Here is a 21,331-nt window from a genome sequence, read left to right on the forward strand (position 1 = left end):
TTAAATATCTCACTTCAGCATGTTTGTTTGGTTCCCCTTTTTTTTGGTACTGGGGATTGGACCTAGGGAAACTTAACCACTGAGCCACATTCGCAGCCCTTTTTATTTTTCGTTTTGAGAAAGGGTCTCACTAAGTTGCTTAGGACCTTGCAAGTTGCTGAGACTAGCCTTGAGCTTGTAATCCTCCTGCCTCAGCTTCCCAGGTTGCTGGGTTGACAGGCGTGCGTCACCATGCCCGGCTTAGCATGTTAATTTTTAAAATTTTTAAAATTTTTTATTTTGTTTTAGCTATCTACAATGTTTACTTTAAAAATAATAAAATATTATCTTCCTTTGTATCATCTATTTTATCAGGTAGTGCTATTTCTTTAAAATGTTCTATTTTAATAGTCTATTTTGGTTTCTTTTAAATTTCAATCCTATATACCCTTATTTTATTCTTTTTACTCTAATTTTACGTTTTACCCTTAGTTTATTCTTTCTACACTGAGCAGTCTGGTGTTAATTTCTTCTCTTAATATTTTATATTGATTTTAATCTTTTCACTGCTTTTATTCAGTAAACTCTTCCTCAACTGCTTAACTTTCTTATTTGCTCTGCAATCTTTTCTCAGCATGGCAGACATAAGGAAGTAAGCTGCACTGTAGTTTGGACAATAGAGAGGGTGTCTGCCCCTCCAAATGCCTTTAGGAGTTCTCCTATTTCTTTCAATAGAAACTCTCCAAAATATACAATACCTGAATTAGTCTTGGAAGCCTCCCAGGTCAAAAACCTATCAAAAATACCAATGGCTTTCCCTTGTGAATAAGCCCTACCAGATTCAGGGAAGTTAATACAGAAAGTCTGCTACCCAAGGGAAGATCTCAGAAGATGTTCTTGGGGAAGGATTTTTCAACCACGCTCCAGTGAGGAGACAGTGTTGGTTTCCCAGAGAGGCCAGAAGAGAGAAGATGCTACAAACTGGCCAGAGTCCTATCATCCCTAACATCCTGAAATGTTTACTTCTATTATAAACCCTCACTGGCCAGTGCTAGGGATCTACTGTATTGAACATGATAGAATTTTTTTTTTAATTGTAGATGGACACAATACCTTTATTTTATTTATTTTTATGTGGTGCTGAGGATCAAACCCAGTACCTCACGCGCTAGGCAAGCACTCTACAACTGAGCCATACCCCAGCCCATGATCGAATTATCTGGGGAAAGTTAGTCTGAAAGAAGTACATAGTAAAACCTACCAGATAAGGTAAAACGTCATCTAAAATGTCTAGGGAACTTTGTTAAAATGTAGACTTCTGGAGTTAGTGGGATGGGGCCTGATAGTTTCAGTCGGAACTGGTAACCTAGAAACTGATAGTCTTTCTAGAAATGAGAAATTTGAAAGAATGAACTCATTTATGAAATATAGGGGTACTTCTGACAGTAAATCATCTAAATGTACAAATGATTTAATACCTGGTCACAGCTCCTTCTCACCATAGTTCTTAACCTGAGATCCCTCCAACTCTTGGAGTATACAAAAGAGCCTCCTAGAGTCCACACTATTGGAGTGCAAGAGTGCACACTAGCTGAGGGAGAGGTGCATATGACCTAGAAAGGTTTAACACTCTGGGACTGAGAAGCACAGACCAAAGGACTCAGAAAACATGGGGCCGCTGTTGCGTGAGGGCCTGGGCCTGAAAACAAAATGGAAAGAATTTGCTGAGGTAAAGTTTGGACAGTGCTTTTCAAACCACTTCACCTCATTACCCATAGATAACTTGAATAAACCTCCTAAACAGCGAACTTTAACAGTGCCTAGTATGAGACAGATACTGGAAAAACCATGGTTCAGTGAATAAGGAAAATGACCAAAAAAGAAAAAAGAGCAAGAACAATCTCAAAGACTGGGTGCAATGACTAAAGCAGTATATTACAGAAACAATTTAAGAGACTTTGGCAATAGAGAAGCCATAAAGTTTACTATCACAAAGGTCTACATAACATTCACAACATAATAATGCTATATATAGTTTGTTTCTCTTATGAAACAATTTCTAGATACTTTAAAGGCAAGCTTGGCAATGGGGTTAAGCAGTTGGGGCGGGGATAGATTTTATCAGTCAATAAAGAAAACAGGCAGGCTAACTGACTTTCCTCATGTCATGTTATTGATGAGCTATTAAAGTTAAGTGGCTTGTCAATTCTAGAGGTCAGGGTTTTACACGCCACTAGGGTTTCCCAAACTACACTCCACAAAGTGCTAGGTTTGTTGAGATGCTGCTTCAGAGGACATGAAGGAGTAAATAAAACATAACTAAAGAGACTGGAGTCTATGGTCACTTGCTGGGTTTTGAAATTTAATCCCAACTTACTAACTAAATACCTGTGAGTAAGTGACTTAACTTCTGTATGCTTCTACTGCCTCATCTTTAAAGTGAGAATAACAATGGTATCTACTTCATCCTATGTGAGAAGAACAGGGCCTGATGTTCAAAATAAACTGCAAAAAAAAAATGAAAGACACTTTTTTTTTTTTAAAGAGACTATGTTGCCCAGACTGGCACAAAACTTTTGGGCTCAAGTAATCCTTCTGCCTCAGCCTGCTGAGCAGCTGGACTACAGGAAAGCACCACTATTCCTAGGTGAAGACATTATTCTTATAAAAGGAAAGGTAAGCAGGAACGTTTGGCCCTGAACCTCACTTCAACAAAATAGATTTATTTTCAATCGTTTTGTAAACTGAACTTTATGGGATTTCACTTAAAACAGTCTTTTGTTTTAATGTAAACAACAATCACAATCAAGTTTAAAAACCATCACACTATACCTGTGTCACTGAAATCTATGAATTCTTTTGACAGAAGGTTAGTAAGAAGTTCCATAATGAGAAGCAGGTCTTGGTACTGCTCTTCTTCGGCTGTAACATCTATTCTTTGCCTCCCTAAATTATTCTTAGAATATACTTGCAACAAAGTAAGGCAGGCTTCATATAAGTTCATAGCTTTGGACTGTAAGAAAACAAGCAAAAATTATTCTGTTTGGTAGAATCCAGCTGGGAAATAAGTAGACAAGTTTAAATTTACTCTGAATTCAAATAGTAGCTATAATACTTGTTTAAATATTGAAACATCAACAATAACAATAAAAGTATATATTAAGAGTACAATGATATTTAAAATTTAGCCTTTTTCTAACAAAATTTTAGGGCAAGTTTTATTTTTTAGACATGACTTCCTTGAATCACGAGTTCTTTTTAAAAATCTTCTTAAGGGTCTATTAGAAAAATAAATTTATTTTAGAAAACATGCGTCAAATTTGAAGAAAAGCATCTATCACATTATTGTAGCTTTGAAGAGTTTTAACCCTAAGGGGATAAAACTAGAAAGTGCTCACCTCTCCAAGATAACATATCTGTTTATGTGCAACTTCGACAAAAACTTCTATAATGAGATTGACAGTCTCTGGGGTATTTTTATAAACTTCCATCAACCCAATGCAATTGGTAAGGAAGTCCATTAAAAAATTAAAAAGAATGGCTACGTTGTCGATCTGGGTAGCCTCAGCAATGCCACACAGGGCCTCCAGCGTAGCAGTGATTTCCTGTTTGACTTCCTCTTGCTGACACATCTGCTGAAAATTTTCTTGGTTTATCACTCTTAAGAATCGCTGCTGAAGTGGCTGAAGAACCTAGAAAAGTACAGCATGAACTTTCTAAACATGCTTTATTTACTTCCTCAACTTGGATCAATAGTTTCCAAAACATTTCTAATTACTGCAGATAGCACAAGCACAGAAAACAAGGAATATCTAAACTACACACTACATTTCCCCATTTGAGGGTCATCATAGATAACTTCAGGCACACACAAAGAAATGATACCAAGTCATGAGATATCACTTTTTCAGTCCCATTCACACAATTGTGCAATTTCCCTCCATCTCTTTTCAAGGATTAGCAAAAACTTTTTTTTTTTTTTTTTTTTTTTTTTTTTGCAGTACTGGGGCCTTGTGCTTGTGAGGCAAGCACTCTACCAGCTGAGCTATCTCCCCAGCCCTCAAAATCATAAAAAGATAAAAAGTTAAGACTTCACTGAAGGGGTCAGCAAACTTTTTATGTAAAGGGCCAGACTAAATATTTTGGACTCTGCACTGTGTACAGTATGGAGACACAGAGAAGATGTAAACAATTGTTTCAATAAAACTTTATTTACAAAAACAGGCCATATTTGGCTTATGGGCTGCAGTTTGCAAACCTCTGCTCTAACAAGCACTCAACACAAAGCTCTTGCCTGTTCTTTCTATCCCTGCTCTTCTAAGCACATTAACTCCAGATCATAAGTCTTGTACAGTGCATTCATGAAAACAATATCTTAATTCCATATACTTCCATATAACAAAACATATACTTAAACTAGAAACATATAGTCTGCTTGGTTTCCCTGAGTTCTGGGGTCACAGGTGACGATCTGATTTGTACTGTGCCCCTTCTCAGAAATTAAAGAGTACTTTAGACACAAGGACTGCAGGCCAGTAACCTACATACACACCTGATCCCTGATTCAAAGCTTATATAATATGTCCACAGTGGTTGTTATGGGTTGAACTGTGTCCTCTCAAAACTTCCTATGTGGAAATCCAATTCTTAAGCACCTCAGAATGTGAACTTATTTGAACAAAGAGTCACTGCAGATGTAATCAGTTGAGATGAGATCACACTGGAACAGAGTGGGCTACTGACCCAATATAACTGGTATTTTATTAAAAGGGGAAATCTGGATGCAGACGCTCACACAGGAAGAATATCATGTGAACAAGACAGAGATCAGGATGAGGCTTACACCTATCAAGGAATGCTAAAGCTTGCCAGCAAACCACTAGAAGCTATAGATTCTTCCTTAGAGCCCTCAGAAGGAACCAATGCTCCTGACTCCTGATCTTGAACTTCCAGACTCCAGAATTGCGAGACAATAAATGTATATTGTTCAAGTCACCAAGTTTACAGCAGTCCCAAAAAATAAAATGGTTAATTTGTGTCTGTTTGTTCAAGACAGGAAAATATTTCACCAATTTTTATGTCATAATTCCATCTTTCCCCCAATGCTGGGGATCCAACCCATGGCTTCACGCATGCTAGGGAAGTGCTCTGCTGTTAAGCTACATCCCCAGTCTTAAGATTTTAACACACCAGTTTAGACCCTCATCAGACTTGGGAAAATATGCCTAAAGTAAAGAACATTTGATAATATTCAATGTTTTCACAAAAACAGGTATGGACAACTGAGAAGTATTTGTCAAGCAATAAGCTTCAATATACTCACTACAGGAAAAAATATCAAAAAAGCTATGACTGAAATATTTTTTATCCCCATAGACTATTTTATGGCAATACATAGATAAAGCAACTACAGAATTACATGAAAGGGTGCAATCAAATTGGAGAGAACTGTTACCTCTGTCCAATATTGTTGTTTGGTTTCTGTGTCCATATGTGCAAAACCCCCTAAGACAAGAGCCTTCATCAGTGTCCTCTGCACAGGACTTGACAAGAAGTTAAGAGGGGGACTGCGGCTTGCAAACTGCTTAGCTAGGTTCCACCAGTTTTCACATTGAATTACTAAGTTTGCCCTTTGGGTAGAAATAATAAAACATATATTACTTTCACATATATTAAGAAAATGAAAATTGAAGATAACTGGATTTTTTTTTTTTTTTTTGAGGTGGGGTCTCACTGTATTGCTCAGGCTGGTCTTGAATTCATGAGCTCAACTGATCCTTCTGCCTCAGCCTCCCGAGTAGGTAAGGCTATAGGCATGCACAACCACAACCAGTTGGAATTAATTTACTTAATCTCTCTTAATCATCAATTTTCTAATCTGCAAAATAGGGATAATGACAGTTACAACAGCCCTCAATCTCATGCTGATTGATAACTGACATTGATAAAGTTCAAGTGAGATGATACCACATATGAAACCCTTAGGAGGATATATAACAAATTATAAGAATTTGATAAATAGTAGTCAATGGCAAGAGTAATACCAACAATAATAATGATACTCAGGTACAGTAAGAAAAATTAAAATATTTTCAGAATTGCTGCAGAAAGCACTAAAAATTCTACTTTGCAACGTCAGAGTTTAAGTATCAGTTGTTTTCATCTTTAAAGCGGAGCTAATGCTAACAGGATAACTGAAAAAAAAAAGTGAGAATATTCTACATAAATTGTTTTTAAAAAACTATCAATTACTAATAAAACTTGTGTTACTCCCAAGGTTCTCTGAAGCCAAATCTTAAAAAAGTCAATGCAATCTTCAATTATAACACAGGAAAGCCCCATCTGCATTTGTTACAATAGTGTAATAACAGCACACTGCAGCTAAGAAATGCAGCATCTGGACTTAGATCTGCAAACTGAAGTGCATATTACCCCACACCTCCCCCACGGCATGAGTTTGTGGGTCTCATTGCATGAGTCTCTCCAGTAATGGGTTTACCTTTCTCTTCTTTCCACCAAAGTGACAAGGAGCTGCACAGTATCATTTGCAAGGTCTTGCTCACTACTCCAGACTGAGAGGTTACTGATGACTTTTTGTAAGAGGTAGCCAATAATCCACTGAGAACCCTCTGTATCTGCTCCAAATGCTGTACTGAATGGCAGACTTATCTTTAGAGAAAAAACAAATGTTGTGAGATCAGAAAAATCAATCACCTGAAAAAACTGCCAACAGAAAAACTGAATCTAAATCCAAAACAGTACTTATTTCACATTACTTTTATAAATTAATTTCCTAGTCCAAAAAGATTCTCAGATTCACTCCTATTTTCCAATGTGATTTTTCTGTCAATGTTATCTCATATTAACACACTAGAATGATATTTAAATCAAAGAACATATTAGTCTATTCCCAAATAACAATCTGTATCTTTTTTTTTTTTTTTTTTTTTTGATACCAGAGATTGAACCCAGGAGTGGTTAACCACTGAATTACATCCTTATTCCTTTTTTATTTTTTTGAGGCAGGTCCTCGCTAAGTTGCTGAGGCTGGTCTTGAACTTGGAATCCTCCTGTCTCAGCCTGTGGAGCTGCTGGGATAATAGGCATGTGCCACTGTGCCCAATTTTGCAATCTGTATCTTAACATTGGTAAAATAAACAATCTAATGATGTGCTCTAAGAAAAGCTACAAAGCAGCATTAGAGTCCTCAGTTCTCTTCAGTGCAGAAGAATGCTCCAATTCCACTTTGATGAGAAAAATCAACAAGAAAAATGTTCCCACTTTTATAACTGCTATCATCATAAATCCAAAAGAAATTTAGAAGTTTTACATTCTGACCTGATCATACAGTTTTTCATCCACAAGGAGATAAGTCTTGGCCCAGCGTTTTAGAAACCAAACAATATCTTTGCCCATTTGAGGGCTTAGTAGGTGAGTGAGATCTGCTCTTATTGCTCGAGATTCAACTTCTGAAACTCTTAGAACAGCAGATAATAGCCTGTAGGTATAAAACAGAAGTCATTTGTTCTTTTATTGATTTAGGGGTTGTCTAATTATATTTTTTTCCTTAAAAGTCCATTTCTGACTCTGGATTTAGGTCAATAAATACTTGAAAATCTCATCAACAGGATTGTAGAAAAATACCTTACAATATTTTTAACCAATGATGAAGTAGAACACAAAGAGAAGAAAGAAAGTTAACACTAGAGACATAATTGCATGTGCAAATCTCAGCATTACTGTCTAAAGATGAAAAATGGAAGAAATTCATAAAATTAAATGTTCAGAGTGCATGCCAAATTCTTTCAGCATTCCATCACTACTTAAAACTCCCCTGGTAGGCACAGCATGTGATTTTATACCATAAAACGCAAGATCTGTTGTGTAGGATCTGGAACTGACTCATCTAGAATGTCTGCAGTACTGACCCTTATCTCCAAATCTGATAGTTCTCCTTTTCCCAATAAACGTGATTCCTAATAGTATTTTTAAATAAAAATCTTGCTAGAAAGATTACCTAAGTGCACATATTGTCTTTGTCCCCAGCTACATAATTCATATGGCCAAAAGATGTCTCTAACATAGTGTGATAGGCAGTTAAGTAAAAATGTCTTTGCTCTGGAAGTGCAAGGTGGGCACATAAGTTCACATAAGTTATATATATTTAACTTGATTTCAGCCAAAAGGCAAAGAAGCAAAGGATATAATAAAAGAACCAATTATAATACCATTTAATAAATATTAATGGTAACACTGTGGTTCTAATTACTGAGTTTTGGCCTTTGTGCCTATCATCACGGTTCTCAAGAAGACTGAAATCTCCTTGTAATGATATCAGATGAACAAGTTTCAGTTATTTATCCAGCTTCTGATGTCTCAGAAATACTAGATGCTGTTGACTACTCTGTCCTTTTGAAGAAACTCCTTCCTTCGGCTTCCCCAGCACCACACTTCCCACATTCCCCTCATCCATCTGCTCACTCTTTCTTAAAGTAGCAGCCTTCTCCTTTTAAGTGAGGAGGTTTTTAAGCCTAGAACCTTTTCTTTTCTCACTATCCATGAACTCCTTATACACCAGTGCTCAAACTTTCAAAATTTATTTTTGGGGGTATGTGAACAAAAAAATCCTAATGACCTCATATTCATTTAAGTTAGCATACCAAATTTCTCCCAAAAGATTAAATAATTTTAGATCATTTCTAGCCTAACAGAATTCTAAATTAATGGTTACATTAACATGTATGTTTACATACTAGAATTTAATCATCAGTGTTCTTGTAGCTAACACCATTCATTTACAATGTAAACAATTTTTTTTTCATTTCACTTCCAATTCCCTATAGAACATTATCCTAATAATAAATATATATTCTATATTTGTTGGTCATACTATATTCTATGATACAACTGTCTAGATATTAAAAGATAATTTTTAAGAATTTCCAATGATCATAAGACAATATTTTAAAATATCTTCTGGATTGAGTTAGCATTGTAATACTTAAAACATAACACAAATTTAACTTACGAAACAAAAAATAAAATTTTATCCATCCCTTGAGGTAACATAGCAGTATATTTTCTTTTTCCCACAAGTCTTTGTGAATAAATATTACTTATTGCCAGATGAGTCAAAATTGAACACAATTTGGTCTATATTTTTCATTTTAATAGATATAAACAGTGAAAAAACTTGTCCACATAAATAAAAAGAAGGTATTTTAAAAACAGCAAGGTCACCCAATTATTTGAATTTCTTCTAAGTTATATGACAAAAATCACAGAGATCTATCATCAAAAATTATTTTAATAATCTCTTAGCTGACATTAAATTAGGCCCTGCTCAATGTTACATAATGCAATGGGCTGAACTTCCTGATTGTACACTCACTCTAGAAAACACCACACTATTTGCACCTGCTCCTTTATTTGGCACTCTGTGGTCTTTTATATAACTGCCAATCTCCACAGTAAGGTACAGAATGAGGGAGAGCTTCCACCTTTCTTTTGTCAAGTAGAAGGAAGGTGAATAACCTGTAATCCCAACAAGTCAGGAGGATCACAAGTTCAGAGCCAGCCTTAGCAACTTAGCAAGGTCCTGGGCAACTCAGTGAGACCCTGTCTCTAAATAAAATAAAAAAAGAGCCGGGGATGTGTCTCAGTGGTTAAGTACCTGTCGGTTCAATCCCAGGTATGGGGGCGGGGGGGGGGGGCGGCGGCGGGCAGCAGCTCAGGCAGTGGTCTGACAGACACAGGGGAGCCCAGAGAGCCTTTCTTCATCCTTTCTCTCTCCTCTCCACCATATCCAACTATCAGCACATGCCTGGAGAGCTCCCTCAGACACACCTCTCAAACCCAGAGCCTTTTTGCATCTTTACTTCAAAATTACTAATAAAATGCTTTCCAACTTGGTTTGTCATCCTTTAAATCTATGTTCCACAGAACACCACCTCTAAACAACTGGATCAGTTTACTTATCTATTGCAAATCCTTTCTCCCAGTTTCACTCCTACCTCATGAGCCCACCAATAGCATCCTCCCTGCCTCATCATCTCAACCACCAGGACAGACCAGTGTTCCTCCCACTACAGTCACACACTAGCCACACCAAGTTTTCCCTCTCCCCACTTCTGCTTCTATCACTGCCTCGAGCACTGGTTGCCTTCCTTTCATCCTGCAAGTAGCAGTTTAAATGCTAACCTCTTCCAAGAAGTTCCCCCTGGATCCTCCCCTGCCAGTAGACTAGGTGAATGCAGGTGTTCTTATACTAGTCTACTACATCCTCAGATCCCAGCCCAAAGGGCAATTGAGGACACTACTGATCAAAATATCTCCTATTGTTGGTATTCCAACATTAATACCCCAATTCTACTTGAGTTCCTTAAGAATGCTATCTGAAAGTACTGTATATTCCAGACAGCACTCGGTTTCCTAAATCAATCCTGGATTACATTTGCATTTCACAAACTAAAAGAAAAAAAAAAATCAGTGTTTTTAACTTTTCATGACCTCTACTACTGTTACTCTGATCTGGACACCATCATCTTCTTGAATTACTGCAACTGGCCACATATCTGGTCTTTTCATTTTCATCATTAACTCTAAATACAGCAATTAGAGTAGTGTTTTTAACACACAAGTAATTTTCCTGCTCAAAACTCTGCGATAGCACCCCACTTCACTCAAGAGCAAAAGTGAAAGATGCTACACAGGTCTAAAGATCTTATCTGGTTTCCCTCTCTTTCCCCAACTCCATCTTTTACAAAATTCTACTTCTCTCTGCTTAGTCCACAAGGGCTTTCTTGCTGTTTCTTGAACATGCCAGATATGTCCAGGGCACTGGTATTAGCTGCTGCTCTCCTTGGAATGCTCATCCCCCAAACATCTCTATGGTTTCCATACCAACCTCAAGTCTTTGCTCTCAAGTCACGTCCTTAATAAAGCTGATGTACATCACACTGTTTAAAACCGAAATGATCCCTGAAGTCTTAATTCCTGATCCTCCTACCCTGCTTGGCTTTTTACAGATAGCATTTACTGTTTTCTAATACCACTTTACTTCTTGATCATCTCTCCTTTACAGGGAGCTCTAGAGGGAGAGTGAATTCTGTTTGTTTTATTACTGATATATCCCAAGCACCCATTAAAGTGCCTACTACATAGTTAAGTACTCAATAATTATTTGCTAAATGATAGTTTTTCAAGGAATGTGAAGTACATTTTTGCTTTAAACAAGGAACATTTCTCCTAAACACCAGTTAATTTTACATTTAATTCCTTGTATTAAAAAACATGGTGACATTTTTATTGGGGGTGGGGGTAACCCAACCCTCCATAGTCTGTGCTCTCAGATACAAAAATGTTTGCTCCCACACTGATACCTGGGACTGGAAAAAAATTGAAAAAGCACTTAAAATACAAGGAAAGCATTCCTAATGGTACTACCCAGGCAAGAAATATGTCAAAGAATATATGACAGCACCCTGAAATGTATTGTCTTTGAAATTAACATTCACCATGAAACAAACCAAAGCAAAAGCACCGATTTCCACAGATGCTGAATTTAAAGACTATAGTAATCCCAGAGGATGATTTAAAACTTTTCAAATAGAAAACTGTTATTTAGAAAGGAAATAAATTCCCAAAGATTTCCTTGATATAAGCTTAATATTCCAACTTGTAAAAAGAAAAATTACTTTTTATTTTGTACAGGTTTTATGATGTCCATGTTTTTCCATTAAGAAAAGAATAAAGGGACAGCACCTTGAGTTACTGATTTTGCAACTGAAAAAAAAAAAAATTGTCATCATTACTGATATCCCTGCCTGCATTCTGAATTTAAATGGAAAAATACTCTAATTTAAATACTGTTTTCAAATCTACTTTTAAAAGCATATCTAGTCCATGTTTACCCCTCCTTAACTTCACCATTAAAAATTAATGAAAAAATTTGCCATTACTATTGAGAAGAGTAAAGTGAATCCTCTCATTGGAGGCACTCTGCTACCTTGTAAGTTCCCCAACAGGGTTCTCATATTTCACATATTCAAGATAAATACTTCCATTTTATAAGACAAAAATTACAGTTTTCATTAAGAAAGCCAATGAAATGTAGTTTTAGCTTTCATTAATAATAAACATTTATTAATGTTCACCTGGTTCCTAAGAACCTCAAATTCCTTTTTCCCTTATTAAGGGTGCCTGTACATATATCAGTACTACTTTCTGATGGACAAGCACTATTTTCATAGTACATCAGACTGAATGTCTCTTCCAAGTCTCCTATTTAGAGTAATTTTACATGTAATTTCTTCAATACTAGAAATAGCTGTCAATTCCCACTAGGTGTTTAGGTGTTGCCTAAATAATACTGAGTACTTGCCATCCTTGTATATTTCAAGGCTTCTCCAAGTTTTGTTTTATTTCATGTATTCGATTTACAGCGTGCCTATCCCTCTAGTCATCTACCCATCAACTCAAAATTTATAAAACAGTATAAATTACAAGAGCACAGCTATAGAGTTCATATTACCTAATCACAGAATCTGTCTGTTGTACCCTGGGATGGAAGAAGCCTTTTCTCCTGGAGATCCCAAATTTGAAGTGTCTGTATTAATGTCAACTTCAGATGAATGCTTAATGGAATATTCCATTATTTCTGGAGGTATTAGCGGAGTCTCTCCCTGAGTATCATCAGCTAAGAGGTAGCCTTCAGTTTAAAAAAAATTAAAATGAACACTTAACAAATCTACATTTACCAAATTGCACTATAAATGTTTTCAGTTTTATTTGATTTATATACATCACATAAATTGATGTAAAAGTAAATTGTAACTATTAATCTGTTAATTTCAAGTTGATGAGAAGAAACTCAATTTCTCAGATTATCAACCCTCAAAAATACAGCAAAGGACAAATGTTTTGTTCATCAAGTTATAGTTCATAGTGACATGTAGGCATTTTAATCCACTACCTTTTAATAATTTTCAGTAATATCATCTATAAAGTTAATATGATTTCTGCTATTTCTTTATACTAGAAATCAATATTGAAGAATGCTTTTCCAAAAGTCAAGATTTTCCCTGATTATTTAAAATAAAGAAACACTAATAGTATGGTGGATAGGAAGAAAATCCTAAAAGCCATACTGCCTACATTTGCACTCTTGCTTCCAAAAATTAATAGCAATGTGACCTTGGTCTAGTTTCTTACACTCTCAGCTTCCTAGTCTGTTCCATGGGGACAACGATGATGATGGTTACAGTAACAATACTTAACAGTATGAATTCAGTACAGTATGATGAGATTCACATAAAACATCTGGTGTGCAATAGGCAATGAAAACATCGTTAGCCAGGATTTTTTTAAAAACTACATCCAAAGCTCTGTGGCAAATAACACTGTACCCAAATTTCATCCAATACTATAAATGACTATTGTTTTTTTAGAGCTTAAACTGTTTAGTTGACAACTACATTTTAAAAAGAAACAACTAACCAACCTGTAACTAAAATAAGCCAGTGAATATCTTCATAGAGATCATCAAGCATTTTGTTATCAATGGTGCCTGAACCAGGTGAAGCAAGTAATTTGTTGCTGATGTCGTTGTAACTGACCATGGAGTCTTGTTACTCTTTCTTCTAATAAACTAAAAAAGAGAAAACAAACAATTAGCTTGTGAAGCTCAAAACACAAAGATGAAGAACATTTATAACTTCCTATACTAGACAATATAAATTAAGACGTTAGCACAAAAACAATATACAAAAGCATTATAAGTACACAATTGTTCTCATAGCCTATAGGAATTCTGATTTACTGTTTATGACATAGAAGTAAAACAATGCTTTTATAAACAATCAAGGTTTATACAGGAAATTTGAAAACTGGTTATTTCCAATTTTTTATTGATATGGGTCAAATCGTTACTCATACCATGTTTTCCATAATCTCTCTGCCATCTATTGTAGTGCCTGGGCTCCAAATGTATAAGCCAAAGAATGCAATCATGGGTATGTTTCTGTCCATTGGTCCAGTGTGCTGGGATACGGGGTGGGGTGTTTAAAGTCTTTAAACACTTTAAGTGCTCTCCAGGGAATTGTGAATACAGACTATTAGATCCATGGAGTTTCTTTGGACTGTGTGTACCTTGTCAGAAGAGGTATACAGTGTTCTGCAGCAATTCTTCCTAGCATTCCTACACTGGCTAGTTGATCAGAAAACTGGTCTCGATCATCTTCTTGAAGTTCACTTATTTCTTCTTCCTCACGAGAGGCTACACCATTGGCGGTCTATTACAGGTGAAAGAAAATAACATTGAGGAACTGCACTATCTTGTTCAGGATTTTCTAAGACCCTATAAAATATGAAAAGAGCTGGACAAAGTCAACCTTCAAGGGCAGCTGTCTATGGACTCCTTTCTAACATGACAACAGCTCTAGTGGCTATCATAAGAGAGGCACAATACAGAAGGATGTAGAAATATCACTCCCCAGTGCATGAAGTAAACACAGCTAACTGCACACCCACAACCCACCTCCCACACTGGAGAATTTCACTTGTCAATAAGATGATCTTTAAGATTTCTGGTCCTTTGGATATAGGAAGTCATTCATTAGCACTGCAAAACTAACGAGACAAAGGTAGGTAAATGAAAACTGAAAGGAGGTGACTAAAAGCAACTTTCTTCCCCATATAAGAACTCATTTATACAACAAGGACCACTTTTGAACTCAGCAAATTTTCTCGGGGGGTGGGGGGAGTCTATCTTACATTTCTAGTTTTATGTATTATTATAAGATGAAACAGAGCCTATGATGATTTTTAATTACCACCTGGCTTAAAACTTACCAAATTCCTTGTGCCATCTGGAGCAGCTAGGTGGCAGTGAATATAGGAATTAAAAAACTTGAACTGCATGTTGGGTAAAAAAGCCTTTGTGGAAATGTTTGTCGTCTTGGACCAAAGTTAACCAGGACTCCAACAATTTATCATATGCTTCCATATATACCATATCATCCTTATCAAGCTAAAAGAAAAGAACATTCATAAAACATATGTCCAGAGAAAGAAAATGGGCATCATAGTCACATAGTTTATAAGTTTTTCCTTTAAAAAAAAAAAAAAATTATGATTCTTATTGTTAAATTTTCTAAAATCTTTCTAACTTAATCTGAATAATTCTTATGCAATCTGAAACTACTGTGTATTTTAGAAGACTACCTGTTCAGGGCTTTTGGGAACATGTATTTTTTCAAATAAAAAAGTATTAATATTTTTCTATAGTAAATAAGAAAAAAATGCTAGAATAAAAAGGTAAAATGGTCACTTCCTACCTATCTGACTCATTTTGTAATATTAGAGAAGTATCAAAACTGTCCCTTCACTGAAGAAAAATTAAAAGTTTAATAATCACAAACACTTTGTGAGTGGAAATGAATTAATTTGTGCCTCCCGCCTTTTGTTGTTTATTTCCATTAGTACAGTTTTCTTCCAACAAAGGAAATGTGGAAAACTTACACGATGTTATACACACACACTCTTTTCTGCAAAGTCTTAGTAAAATTACTGAGTTCCCTATTCCTGATTTCCTTTTATCTCATTCTTTCTTGTTCATAAAGAACTGTTGTTTCTGAGTTAAAGTTTTATACCAAAATTAAACTACTAAAAATAAGGGAGAAATTTTCAGACACACAGGTTAAGGGAGATAATCCACATCAACAGGTTATTTTACAGAGCTATTTTGTGGTACAAAATCTGCCTGGGCAGAGCTAATTTGCTAAAAGGCCATTCTACCTTTAAAAGTTAAAAAAAAGTCAGGAGGTAGGAATAAGCTAGGAATTTCACACAACAGAAAGAATGATAGTGGACCTGGAATATACAGGGGATAGGTCGCGAAATAACCTGAGGTGAGGATGGAGGTGGCAGGAAGAACAGATTCAGAGGGCCTTGAAAGTCAGTGATCAGGAGACTGGATTTTCTTCTAACCGCAGCAAAAAGCCACTGCAATGTTATAAACAGAGTTGGTAACACATGATAAAGCTCTTTAAAAGAAAAGCATACCGCCTACACTGCAAAGTATGATGGAGATCTGGTGTAGCAGGGAGGTGTTGACAAGTAGCCAGACTGAGTACAGACTTTGGAGGAAGGAAAATGAAAGTCTGAGGGAAAAGAAAAAGCAAAGGTGGCATCTGAAATTTTATCCTGAGCAGCTGGAAAGATGGTGGCCTATTTCCTAAAATGCTAAAGACCGAATGAAATAACATGTACAGGGAAAGGAAGGTTTCTCTTTTGGACATGTTCAGTATAAGATACAAATAAGGAATTCAAGTGAGATGTCAATTAACTGATATACATCTGGATTGGAGGGACGAGGTCAGGGCTGGAAATGCAAATGTGGCATATAGTTACCTAAATATTTAATTTAAAATTCATAAAACCAGGAGCATTGACCTAAAAGGAAGGTGTTGGTAAAAAACTAAGGACAGAGGATGGAGTTTACAGCCCAGTGGCACAGTGCTTACCTGGTATACAAGAGGCCCTGGTCTGATGTGAAGCATCACAAAAAAATTAAAATAAGGACAAAGAAAGAACCCACATAGGAGCTTGAGGAAGGCACTGAGGCAGGAGAAATACCAGGAATGTGTAGTATCAGAGAAGCCAAATGTGCAAAGACAAGAGTTTGGAAGCCATGTAGAGGAATACAGTGTCTGGAAGAAAACTAAAAATCACAGTTTATCAGAGCTATTCTTTTCTTCTAATTGTCTTTGATTTTTATCCTGATTCTTTTTTGCAAGTTTTAAAAGACTATTTCGTTTAAAATGTTCTTTATATAAGCCACCAGGAAGAAGTCTTATACGGAACAAAGAAAGCTATAAAAAGGAACTCTAATATTGTTTGAACTGCTCATTACTTTTCATGCTTCTCTCTAGGAGTTAACCACTTTCCAAAAGACTGTCTGATTTATGGAAAAGCAGCTGTGCAGAGAAGCCTAAATGTGGGGCCAGGGAGGTGGGGTAAGGAGGGCTGATTGAAGGGTTAACTGAAAATGAAACTTACTTAGGAGTATCTACTGAACAAGAACGTCACAAGGTATTTTATATGTAAGAAAGTTGCTGTAGCATTACTTAAAATAGTGGAATAAATAGTAAATTGATTTACTAAACCAATTTTCTGCTGTTTACTAGCTAAGGACATAAGAAATGGCTTATAATATTAATGAAAAGCAATGATTTTGTTTTAAGTCTAATTTATGCCTTAAAACTTTGAAAAAATACATCAGAACTGTAAGTTTTGGAAGATGAAACTACAAGTAACTTGGTTTACTTCTAAATTTTTGCTTTTCTCAACAAGTATTAAAACTTCATAATTAGAATTTTAAGAAGTTCTACATGGGAATCAAGAGATGCCAGGAAAGACAGTCATTTGAATGATAGTACAATTATATGTGACAGTTGATAGAAACTTTGGATAATTTTAACTTTGTACATTGTTTGAATGACTTTTTCCAATGTGCATACCATCTTTATAACATTAGTAAAGAAATTCAAATTATGAATGTGAAGAACAAAATAAAAGCAAAAACTTAACTTGTAAGAAATTGACAAGTTCTTACAAAAATCTATCTTAGCAAACTGGATCAAGGGATAAAAAGAAAAATATGAATATTCCCATATATAACCACTTAAAAATCTAAAATTTTTCCCCAAAAGAAAATACCAGTTTCAGTAGATTTATGGGTGAGACCTACTCAACTACTCAGAACCAAACAAAAACAAAAACAACCAATTTCATACAAACTAATCCAAAGAGAATGAGTTTGAGAGTAACACGAGAAGCTGGTGTAACTTTGATACCAAGCAAATCCAATGGAGCATTAAAAAAACATGACATACCATGATCAAGTTGGACTCAACTCAGAAAGGCAGGGTAATTTTTAACATTAGAAAAATCTAGATATGCAATTTATCACATTAATAGATTAAGCAGATAAGCTTTTAATTAATATCAATACTCATAAATAACAGCTCAACATCCTACTGCAAACATTGTTCTTTATGATGAAACAGAAGGTATCTTCTATTACTACTTATTTTCATCAGTATACAAGAGGAAGTAAGAAATAAACAATAACAAACACAAATTATAAAGATTGAAAAGAAAAAAGTATACTGTCATTATTTACAGCAGATATTTTTATCCACAGAAAACCAAAGACTCTGAAGACCAATTATCAGCTGGGCACAGTGATGACATGCCTATAATCCCAGCAATTTAGGAGACTGAGGCAGGAGGATTATAAATTCAAGGATAGCTTCAGCAACTTCGTGAGACCCTAAGCCACTGAGCAAGACCATGTCTCAAAATAATAAATAAAAAGGGGCAGGAACCAGGTGTGGAGATGTACGTCTATAATCCCAGCAGCTCGAGAGGCTGGGGCAGAAGAACCTCAAGTTCAAAGCCAGCCTCAGCAATAGCAAGGCACAAAGCAACTCCGTGAGACTCTGTCTCCAAATAAAACATAAAACAGAGCTGGGGATGTGGCTCAGTGGTAAAGTACCTCTGAGTTCAATCCCCAGTATGGGGAATAAAAAGTTATTAGAATCAATAAAAATTCTGAAATGTTACTAAACAGCTCAATACACAAATACTAACTGCATTTCTTATGCCAGAAGTAATCTGAAAAATGAAGTTTACTTGGGGCTGGGGTTGTGGCTCAGTGATATTGGGCTCACCAAGCACATGTGAGGCACTGGGTTCCATCCTCACTGCCACATAAAAATAAATAAATAAAATAAAAGCATTGTGTCCATCTACAACTAAAAAATATTTCTTAAAAAAATGAAGTTTAAAGAAGGAAGGACTGTATAGAGGGAAAAGAAGGGTGGGAGGGGTGGGGAGGAAGGGAAAAAAATAACAGAATGAGGCAAACAACATTACCCTATGTAAATTTATGATTACACAAATGATATGCCTTTACTCCATGTACAGAGAAACAACATGTATCCCATTTGTTTACAATTAAGAAAAATGAAGTTTACAAAGATATGACATGTTATCAACAAAAATACAAGTTCTTAAGAAAAATTTGATTCTTTCTTAAAAGGCAATAATATAAGATCTAAATTAATATACAAAAATGTCACAATCATGAACAGAGAAAGTTAATACAGTAGAGATGCCCACTCTTTGTAAATATTCATTACAATACCAACAACAATTAAACTTGATGAACTGAAAATTTACATGGAAGAATAGAGGACTCAAGACTCTTTCGATGAAAACTGAGGTGATGGAACATGTCTACTACCTAGCCAGACTTCCTGTTAGGACTAAGTTATATAGAAGTACAGAAATAAACAGACATAGCTACTTATACATTAAAGCTAGGTATGTGATAGAGATGGTCTGGGAGATCATCAAGAAATAAAGCCTTATTCAATAAATGTGCTGGAAAATCCTGTTATCCACATAAAAAAATCAAACTGGATTTCTACTGAAGTTCTAAGATGATAATATCATGAAAGGCAAACCATGAAGTATTTAGAAGGAAACACAAGAGAAAAGGTCTAACGAAAGAACTAAAATTGCAAAGGAAATTATCATCATCATCATCTCAACTACAGTAAGATGAGGAACATGTGTTCATCATAAGATATCACAAATCTAAAATGCAATGGGGTATCCTGGAACAGGAAGAGGATATTGGTGGAAAAATTGGTGGAATCCAAATAAAGCCTGGATGAAGTGCTTCCTGCTAAATACTTCATGGTTTGCCTTTCATATTATCATCTTAGAACTTCAGTAGAAATCATCAAAAATATACCAATGTTAATTTATAATACAAAGGGATTATGGTTATGTAAGATGGTAACATCAGGGGGAAAGTGGGTACAAGGTATGTGGAAACTCTCTGTTATGTATCTTTGCAAATCTGCTATAGTTAAACTTATTCCAAATTAAGGGGAAAGACCATAAAGTGAAAGGGAAACAAACAAACCAACAAAAAAAACCAAGGGACTAGATCTGCAACACATAAAACCAACAAAAAATTAGCATACAGAACATAAAAAAGAATCTGTAAAAATCATTAAGATCAACAACCCAACAGGAAAATGGGCAAGGAGGATTATATTTTATACCTAGCCATTGAGCACTTGCCTAAAATGTACAAAAGACCTGGGTTTTACCCCAGCACTACATAGACAAACAACAGTATTAGTAACAACAAAACAAAAACAGCAGGGGACAGGAACAAGCATTTCAAAAGAGGAATCATAAGAATTGCATATATATGAAAAGAAGCTTAATATTGTTAGTAGTTGAGAAAACAAAGACCCTATTTTAACTTGTTTAGCATTTAGTGCTGGAGAGGAAATGGATCAATGAAAACTCATATACACCACTATGAACATGTATATAGATCCAATTACTTGAGTAAATAACTTGACACTATCTTATAAAAGCAAACATTTACATAACTTATAATCCAAAAATTTCATTCCTAAGTTTATACCTTAGAAAAATTCTCAAATGGGTTGGCTAACATGTGTGGGCCTCTGGGTTCAGTTACACACACACACACAAACACACACACACACACACACACACACACGTAAAAGAAAAACTTTTGAAAATATAAAAGAATATTTATAGCAACATTAAAAATCCATTTATAAGAATCGATAAACTGTGGTATAATATTCAATGATATAACTTATAGGAATACATATATATGATTAAAAATTTTAAAGCAAAGAAGTGATAAAACTTCAGACTAGGAGTCATCTCTGCTGTTGGGGGTAGAGTAGGGGAACAGTGAGGGAGATAAGCCTTGGATAGAATATGCTAGTAGGATCAAGCAGATACTGCTAATGCTCTTGAGTTGTGGGTTCACGCATAGTTATTTTGTTTTAGAACTACATATGTTATATTGGACATCATAAAGTCACATATGGTTAAGGGTGAATGACAGAATAAATATAAATAATCAAAAATAGTACTAAAATGCCTAAGCATTGTGCTTGGTTTTCTATTAGTGGGGGGAGAAGGTGGTTTTATTCCTTCAACAAAAACATATGAAGTGCTAAGAGCTAAACACTGGAACACAGATGAATAAAACACTTTCTTCCCATAGAAACATCTGTGGCCTGTTTATATACTTAACAAAGCATGTGCTCCGCAGACATCATTTGTTAGGTCTTAACAGTTTATCTTGCCAAAATAAACAGACTGGTAACACATCTTAACAGGAACTTAGGAACAGCATCCTCTGACCCACAACTCAAAAGGAAAAGAAGTAGAACACTTTCTAAGAATTACTTGTTGTTTTTAGTATATATTGAATACATGT

General features: G+C 35.5%; 1 protein-coding gene across 1 annotated transcript in view; it reads right to left on the reverse strand.

Annotated features, from left to right (window-relative positions):
• Positions 1-21,331, reverse strand: part of XPO4 (exportin 4) — a 110,661-nt gene that overhangs the window by 11,807 nt on the left and 77,523 nt on the right. Inside the window, 12 exon segments of the mRNA XM_079138832.1 lie at positions 2,812-2,992; positions 3,378-3,671; positions 5,435-5,609; positions 6,479-6,648; positions 7,318-7,477; positions 12,512-12,530; positions 12,533-12,688; positions 13,481-13,569; positions 13,571-13,627; positions 14,128-14,270; positions 14,830-14,883; positions 14,885-15,007. Coding sequence (XP_078994958.1) covers positions 2,812-2,992; positions 3,378-3,671; positions 5,435-5,609; positions 6,479-6,648; positions 7,318-7,477; positions 12,512-12,530; positions 12,533-12,688; positions 13,481-13,569; positions 13,571-13,627; positions 14,128-14,270; positions 14,830-14,883; positions 14,885-15,007 — 1,621 coding nt within the window.

This window comes from Sciurus vulgaris (genome assembly GCF_902686455.1).
Source record: "Sciurus vulgaris genome assembly, chromosome: 4".
Classification (NCBI taxonomy): Eukaryota; Metazoa; Chordata; class Mammalia; order Rodentia; family Sciuridae; genus Sciurus; species Sciurus vulgaris.